The sequence below is a fragment of the Nestor notabilis genome, unplaced genomic scaffold (genome assembly GCF_000696875.1).
Source record: "Nestor notabilis isolate BGI_N333 unplaced genomic scaffold, ASM69687v1 scaffold526, whole genome shotgun sequence".
Classification (NCBI taxonomy): domain Eukaryota; kingdom Metazoa; phylum Chordata; class Aves; order Psittaciformes; family Psittacidae; genus Nestor; species Nestor notabilis.
In genome coordinates, this window is record NW_009932120.1 from 980 (window position 1) to 9,245 (window position 8,266).

The window sequence follows — 8,266 nt, forward strand, 5'->3', positions numbered from 1 at the left end:
AAAGAGTGTTTGAACTGGAGGTTGTGAAATGATTTTGTCTAGACAGATAAGGCCTGTTCCTTTGGACCCTGCAGTCTAGAAGGAAGCTTGAATGAGGGTGGAGTAGACTGAAATAGGTCATTTTGTGCGTTGCTGGCCGTTGTATGTTATCTCGCTGAGCAGGCACTATTCCTGTGATAGCCATTGAATAGCCCCATAGATAAAAATCCCCGGATGGCAGCTCCGTCTCACCCCCTTTCTGTCCTTTGTTCTCAGTTCCTGCAGAGACAACCTACCACAGCCTGGAGGACGGGGTGGTGGAGTACTGCACAACAGAAGCCCCCCCCACCGTCACCGCAGAGGCACCCTTGGAGATGATGGCGCATCAGCACGAAGTGGCCGCGAAACCCCAGGAGCTGAAGAGCCGAATCGCTCTGAACTCAGCCAAGCTCCTGCAGGAGCAGCGAGTGACCAACCTGCACGTGAAGGAGATTGCCCAGCACTTGGAGCAGCAGAATGACTTGCTTCAGATGATTCGGCGCTCTCAGGAGGTGCAGGCGTGTGCCCAGGAGCGACAGGCACAAGCCATGGAGGGAACACAGGCAGCACTGAGCGCCCTCATCCAGGTTCTCCGCCCCATGATTAAGGACTTCCGTCGATTTTTGCAGAGCAATACACCCAGCCCATCGGTCACCACTGACCCCAGCCAGCCAGGGCAGCAAGATGGCATGATCCAGTGAAGGAAACAGTGCTGGGAGGGGAGGTTTAGATGGGCTATTGAGGAGGAAAATCTCCTCACGGAAAGGCTTGTCCAGCATTGGAACAGGCCGCCCAGGGAAGCGGTGGAGACACCAAGACGTGGTGATGTGGCACTGAGGGATGTGGTTTCTTGGTGGACTTGGCAGCACTGGACTCGATGATTGTAATGGGTTTTTCCCAACCTAAGCTATTCTATGGGACATCTGTCTTGGGAAGAACCTGCTTGCGCTGCTGGAGGACCCAGGGGGTGTCGATGTGACATGGCTTGCCTTGGAGTCTGAGCCTGAACAGCTTTCTCTGCTAGTCTTATGCTAATCTGCCTTTTCAGACTCCACAGAGAGCCATAGCAGGATGTGTAATAAACCAGGAACTTACCCTTGGTTGCTTTAGTTCCTCAAACAATAGAGTTGTTATTAAAAAAAACAGTTATTTTTTAATTTCTGTTTGAAAAAAACCCTCTCCTAAGTGTGACACCTTTGTCTTTTCCTCTCTCTCCAGATCTATAGCCTTTAACTTATTTCTAACATGGAGAGTCTGATGGTATCACAGCACTGCAGTTACCAAGGTACAGTTATCATCAACAGCAGTGCATGGCAGTGAATGAGCTTCTGTCTCTTGCTGAAAGCACTTAGTGGAAACGTGGTACCAGCTGTGGTACAGCCTTCTCTCTGCACTGAGAGTTATGGATACTGCTCTTGCAGTGACATCCAGCCAATGCAGACCAGTGCCAAGCCTACATGTGGTTTAAATCCCACCTGCATCCCCTCAGGATACAAATGGGATTCAAATAGTGCATTTACCTCATGTTCTATCTGCATGTGGTCATGAAATTTCACTGCACACTTGGCAGATGGGATGAAAATGTCATGTCTTGGTTGCCAGATGCTGCCCTGGGATATGCGTTGGAGCAATTCCTGCCTGTCTCAACTTACTTAATGCACAAGAGCCTGGGTGAGTTTGTCTCGGGTGGGTGTAACAGGTAAAGCTCCATCTCTGTCTCATCTGCATAGTTTGTCACCTCCATAATGCCTTGATCCATCAAAGTGGACCTGGACTACGGAGCCTGAGCCTCGCAGGAATCCCCAGCCTTTAGGAGTGTGTCAGCCACTGACTGAATTGGGTGAATTTTGGAATGTGACTTGGTTCTGCTGCTGGTGGTGAAGGTTGTTCTGTACTTTTTGGGAGCTGGAAGCAAGTACAGCTCTTTGTTAGTTGCTTCAGTGGCGTGGGTTGAGGCTCACCTCACTATCCCCTTACTGTGGCACAGGGTAAAGCATCTTAGCAGCCACTTTGAGAGATCCTCAGTGAGAAAGCTTCATTTCACAGGATGGTCAATGTGACTCTTGCAAACTTACAGTAACTTCCTGAACTTTACAGATTAAAAGCTCCACTTGTCCGTGCATGGAAGCAAACTTCCAAGAAAAAGGAAAAAGAAAGAAGGAAGCATAACTTCTCACTTGCAAAGTGTGTCACATACAACAAGCTTGTTGCTTGCCAGGTATTAACTTTGAAACAACTTCTTCAGAGCTGGTATTTGCTTGCTGTTGAGTCTCTTTTAGCGCTGAGAGCTGAGCAAGGACTGATGAGGGGGTGAATTTGCACAATCAAATGAAACCTTTACACAGCCTTTTATGAGGGGATGCTGCTGGGGGACCCCTGCTGCCTGTTCCTGCCCTTTCCTCATCTCCTCTTGCCTGCAGCCTGGTGGGGCAGGACAGGACAGTGCAGTGAGAAGGGTTTAGCCCCTGAAGACTCCTGACCCTTTGGCACTGACATCCCAGCGAGTCAGCCCCACGAGTGACACTCCCCAGACTTTTTCTCTCAGACTTTGTGGAATCAAATCAATTGCTCCATTGAACTTTATTTTTCAAGTGAAACCTTTGGTTACCCGTGTTCCTCATTTGTGTCGTGATTCCTCCTAATGAAATACGATTTTTCATTAAAAGAAATACGGTTTTGGTAAACAGGCTGCTTCAGTTCACTGGCAAAAGGGAGCTCTGAGGTCTGCAACACAGAGAAAAGGCCAAAGCTGTGAACAGCCACGGGGCAGGGTCGTGTTTTCTCTCCTTTGTGAACTTTATGGCCTTGTATTTACCTAATTATGGTCTTTACAAACAGCAGCTTTGAAGCCTTACCTCGGAGCAGTGGTTATTCTGTGGCACAGGTTACTGAAGCAACTGCTCAGAAGATGCCACAATAGCCTAAAATGATGCATGAAGCCCCAGCCTTTGGCTTGCAATTCACAGTGCATTTTTTCAGTGACTAAGCTGTGTTTCATGGGACTAAATGTGTTGCTCTTGGAATCACCCATTTTCCTTGTCTTTTCAGGTTAAAAATAGAGCTTAGTCAAGGCAGCAGCATTCAAGCACGAGTTCCCCATACACGTTTTTGTCTCATTAAAAAGATGTAGCAACATTTTAAATACAGGGTGAGCACTGTGATGAGGGCCTTGGTTGTTGCTCATGACCAGGTCATCAAATCTGGGGAAGGAGAAAAGTGTCCCTTAAAACTACAGCCAGGAGGAACAGGCACAGGGGGCACTTATACGCAGCGTGTACAGCTGGAACTGGTGCCCAAGTGGAACAAAAGCTAAGGAGTAACATCTAAAGATGTTCATTTGTGCTCCCCTCCTGTTCTTTTCCTACCTAGACGTTTGTGTTTGGCATCCAGAGCAGGGATGCTCTGTCATCGGGTGCCCTTGAGGTGAGAGGAAGCGGCCAGGCGATGAGCAGCTTCCTTTGTACCTGCTGGAGGAGGAGAGGTTCGGTGAGGAAGAGACGCTCGGTGGGTCAGAGATAATCCCTGTGGCGATCAGAAGCAGCAGCCGAGCTGCAGCACCACTTGCTGCTTCGGGAGCAGATCTGAGGCACGGCTCTCCAGGAGATGGCACTGTGCAACGGGGCAAGGCGACCTCAGGGGCTCCTGAGCTGCAGCAAAGCACTGCAGCACTTTTATTATATGATCTTGTTGCAGTTAAGTCATGCTCAGTTCGGAATGGTTTTAATGTTCGATATTAAAGCACTGACCAGAGCTCCTGGAAAAAGAAATAACCGAGTGTTTAACGAAACCATGAATGATGAGCAGCTGTGGTTTGAGGGAAGAAGGAGGAAGACTGTAGGTCAGTCTACGAGTGAGAGAATTAAGGTGACTCCACCTCGGGGTAGGAGAGAAATGTGTCCTGGAGAGACTCACAGAGATTAAGAGCTTAAAACCCCCAGGAACGTGTGTAAATCCTGACTGGGACAAGCTGACAGATGCAGAGTATGAGGTGAACTAACCTTACTCACTAAGGAGCACGCTGGGCCTACCACTTGCCTGTGTGGTTTTAATACAGACCCACCAAAATGTGAGGATGAAATGACCCTGGTCCTCCAGACCTTTGTGATCCTGATTCTTCCTCTCACTGATGAATCTCTTCGGGACTGAGAGACTGGGGAGGAAGAAGTTCCACGGGCAGAGCCCAGTGATGGGGAACACTGGTACTCCTGGAAACCTGCTCTAGTGGAAGGTGTCCCTGCCCGTGGCAGGGGGTTGGAACTGGAAGGGCTTTAAGGTCCCTTCCAACACAAACCAGGCTGGGATTCTATGCCCGGGAACACAAACCGGGTCCCTCTGCTTCTGAAAACACAGGCAGAGGACACTGAGATGTGGGGAGCTCATGTCTCTCTCTGGGATGAATTCATTGCAGAACTGAATGGGCAGGCACAAGATAAAAAACCACATTAATTCTTTAATGATAAGCAAAGGGACAGGTTTTAACATTATTTTTTAAGAAAGCCACACATAAACACATCAGTATCCCACAGGTGCAGTGTGCTGCCATAGCTACATCACAATCCTGGAGCAGCTCCCTGCCGAGGGACAGAATGAAATCACCTAATGCACGCCCAAATTACCTCCACCTCCTCCAGCGAGTCTTTAAAGTTCATTAAGCCTGTTTTGGCAAAGCATTCTTCTGGGGTTTTCTGTCTTTTTCCTGTTGCCATCTAAGAGGTTACTGCCAGCAGGTATTGTCAGCACGTGTGGTCTGTGAAGTATGAAAATTGAAGTGTTTCATATTAGAGTCACAGACTGGTTTGGGTTGAAGGGAACTTAAAGCTCCTCCAGTTCCAACCCCTGCCACGGGCAGGGACACCTTCCACTGGAGCAGGTTGCTCCAAGCCCCTGTGTCCAGCCTGGCCTTGAACACTGCCAGGGATGGGGCAGCCACAGCTTCTCTGGGCACCCTGTGCCAGCGCCTCAGCACCCTCCCAGGGAAGAGCTTCTGCCTCAGAGCTCATCTCAATCTCCCCCCTATGAGTTTTCACAAGCTCTTGGGTCCCAGCCCTGCAAGGTGATTAACCCATGGCAGAGGCCCAGCCCCAGCAGGAACAGTTTCTGTTATTCCATTGCTGGGATCCCAAATTAGAGGTTGCCTTGTCAAGTGGGAACCACAACTAACAGTTGTTTCTGCTGTTTGGGGTAACAGCGGCACTTGTGGGGTGCAGCCAGAAGCACAGAACCAATGGGAGAGCCCATGGCCAGCAGAGCACTGAAGGCAATACCCAGGATACAGACAAAGGATGATGTTTAATAAACACAAGAAGCCTTGAGGCAGATTTTGGAAGGGGCAAACCAGCTCCAGTTGTACCCACAGGCTTCCCAGAAAGAAGAGTCGAGTCCTGCCACGCATTCCCAGGACATACTGGAGCAGACATGGAAACCAGTAAACAGAAAAGGCCAGGCAGCTGGATTTACAGGTCTGGCCACGTGCTTGGGGAAAGGAATCCACCAGCTCCAGATTCCTATGCTCCCTTTGTGTCCGTGGATAACAGGATCCCCCATCCCGGCAGAAACCCACCATGCAGGTGTGTCCTTTGCCAGTCCAACAGGAAACCCAGCCTGGCGCTGAAAGTGAAACAGATCCTGGAGTTTATGATGATGAGTTCAGTTAAATATGGAACTAGTGAAAAACACGAGCACATCAAAGCAGAGCTCGCAGCCTGTTATTAAGTTAAGCTGAGAAGACACATGGTTGGAGTTAACTCCACACTGTAGGATAATGCTGTGTAGTGGGGTCAGGTACCTGTTTCCCTCACAGGGTTTCCAGCAGCAGAGGTTCACCCCACTGCGGTGTCCTGCCCTGTTTTGGGACACCCCCCAGCTTTGGGATAGGCACCCACCCACCATGGGCACCCCACACAGTGGGTGACTGCAGGTACTCAGCCAGCAGCAGCACAAAGGACACTTTATGGCATAAAGCCATGTGTGATAATCTTTTCTTTTTGGCTGACGAGGCTGAGAGCTCATTAAAGCCATTATAACCAGGTTACAGGTGTAATGAGGAGAGCCATTCTTGTGTTTATGCTGTGGCAGCAAACGTGTGTCATTCAGTTTTCAAACTTCAATCATTTGGCTGCCAGGACAAATGGATTAACGTGATGATGTTTTCCAGAGGAAGATGCTGATGATGTAGTTTGCAGGGCTTGATGATTTGCTCGTGTTACCTGGGATTCCCCTGGGATAAGAGAGAGGATTTGATGGCTCACCAAACACATTACAGAATCCATCTCGCTTCACCTCACGGTGTTTTGTCCCTTCTGAATTATCTTGCCTTATTTCTACCCCTGCTGCTTTATCTCGATCCTCAAAGAGAGGAGGCAAGAAAAAACACCTCTGGTCCTGCTCACTTGCAGCCCCAAGGTGAGCAGAGCAGAGCAGAGCAGAGCAGAGAGATCCCAGCCCCTGGCCTCCAGTGACAGCAGAGGTGAGGCTCAGGCTTAACTGCAGAGCCAAGACTGATAAAACTATCCCAGAGTGATAAAACCATGCCCTGAGCCAGCAAAAACTGAGGAAGTAGTGGTGGCACTGGGGAGCAGCATCGGGAAAGGCTTAGGTCAGGAAGAGCATGGAGCTGAGGTCCACGGAGCAGAGGTGAGGTGGGAACAGCAGGGCTGAGGTCATAGAGGAGAAATCAACTGCATTTGAGCCTGGGGTGAGGAGAATCAATGTGTCAGTGCCCTGTTCACATACATACACAGCTCTTTAGTGGATGGATTGGAAAGTAATACAAAGCCAGTGGGATGGTGGATGGATGGGGATACCCTACGCCACCGGGCTCAGACAAACTCACCCGCTCTGGGACCAGGAGGAGCACTGTCCCTTTAAAACAAGGTGGATTTTCCCAGAAACAATCCTGAGGCATAAACAGGGAAAAAAATATCAACAGGGTGAATTTCAAACTCATAAAGATTTAATCTCTAAGTCATGAGACTGCGTTTGTTAGGAAAATATCCATACCCCTGAGATTCCGGCTCCGGTTGCTCTATTACACACTGCTCAGCAGCTCACTGGGCAGCTCTCCAAATGCCTTTATTTTTACCATCAGTCACATTAGTCAATTAATCATAAAAACACTGAGGTTTGCTTGAGATGTTTCTGATAAAACCGTAAATATGCATGAGAACAGCACGGATTAAAATCTCTGTCAACTTTAGCATTTGGGGCTGTTGCTATAAACAAGAGCAGGCCTCCGAGGAGGTGATTTATCAGAGTGAATCATCCCAGATAACACACAGCCTCCTCCCACACCACAAACACAGGGATCATTTGTCCTTTTCCTAGTGATGGAAGTGAAAGATGGACACGTGTGTGCTCAAGGAATGAGATGTGTGAGGGACCAGGCTGGATTCTTCAGATGCTTCCAGCTTTCAGCATCCCAGCTTGGCAAGTATTAAATATTTAGCAAGCTGGGCTCTTTCCCAATAAACTGAGAAACAGAAAGCAACAAACCCCCAGCTCATCTCCAGCAACGTCTCGAGATATCAATGGATTTGATGATTCAGGCCCTACCTTTAAAAGCAGCTTCTACAAATCCTGTTGTATGGGAAGACTGTGATGCCTTCCCCCATGTGCAATGTGTTCTCAGCCCAAAGCCCGTCTATCTGCTTAACCTGGTAAGCAAGAATCACACTAAAGCATTTGGCTTAATCCAGTTTTCAACCTTTATCCACGTTACGTAGCCCTGTACTTTTCCCAGCAGACTTTTATTGTTTTTAAGGCTAGAATTATTTGATAGCTCTGATATTGCCTGCATAGATGCCAAAGATTAAAGGCAAAGAGTCTGGGCATCAAAGCCTGGCAAAGAGAGGGAGGATTCCCAGGCTTCCATCCAAGCTTTGCCAGACACCAGCAAACCATCCCTGGGAAAATCCTCCCAAAAAAGCCACAGAGGCACATCCCTAACTTTAAAACCAGGCAAATCACGTTGGTGGTTGCAAACTCCTCCGGGATGAGGAGAGACATTTTGTTCCGATGCCCTTCCACGCTGGAATCTCGCCTGACCAGGGATCCCAGCAGCAGCACGTAATGACAGGGAGCCACGCTGACGAGGAGCTGCGTTTGGTTGCCACATCTCACACACCGAGGGTGAGACTCCGGCCCTGCCCCGTGCGGTGCCTCCCTCCTGCTCAGCCTGACCCGCGGCCCGCTCTGTGGTACCCGCAGGCGCTGAGGGAGGACGAGGCGGAGGGGACAGGCGGTCAGAGCC

The 8,266-nt window shown here is 49.3% G+C and overlaps 1 protein-coding gene across 1 annotated transcript in view; it reads left to right on the forward strand.

The window, feature by feature from the left end:
- The window catches only part of NAIF1 (nuclear apoptosis inducing factor 1), a gene marked incomplete at its 5' end in the record, with an annotated part of 1,695 nt that extends 976 nt beyond the window's left edge, over window positions 1–719 (forward strand). The window contains one exon of the mRNA XM_010016210.1: window positions 256–719. Within this exon, the coding sequence (XP_010014512.1) occupies window positions 256–719 (464 nt within the window). The remainder of the gene's footprint in view (window positions 1–255) is intronic.
- Between the last annotated feature and the right edge of the window lie 7,547 nt (window positions 720–8,266).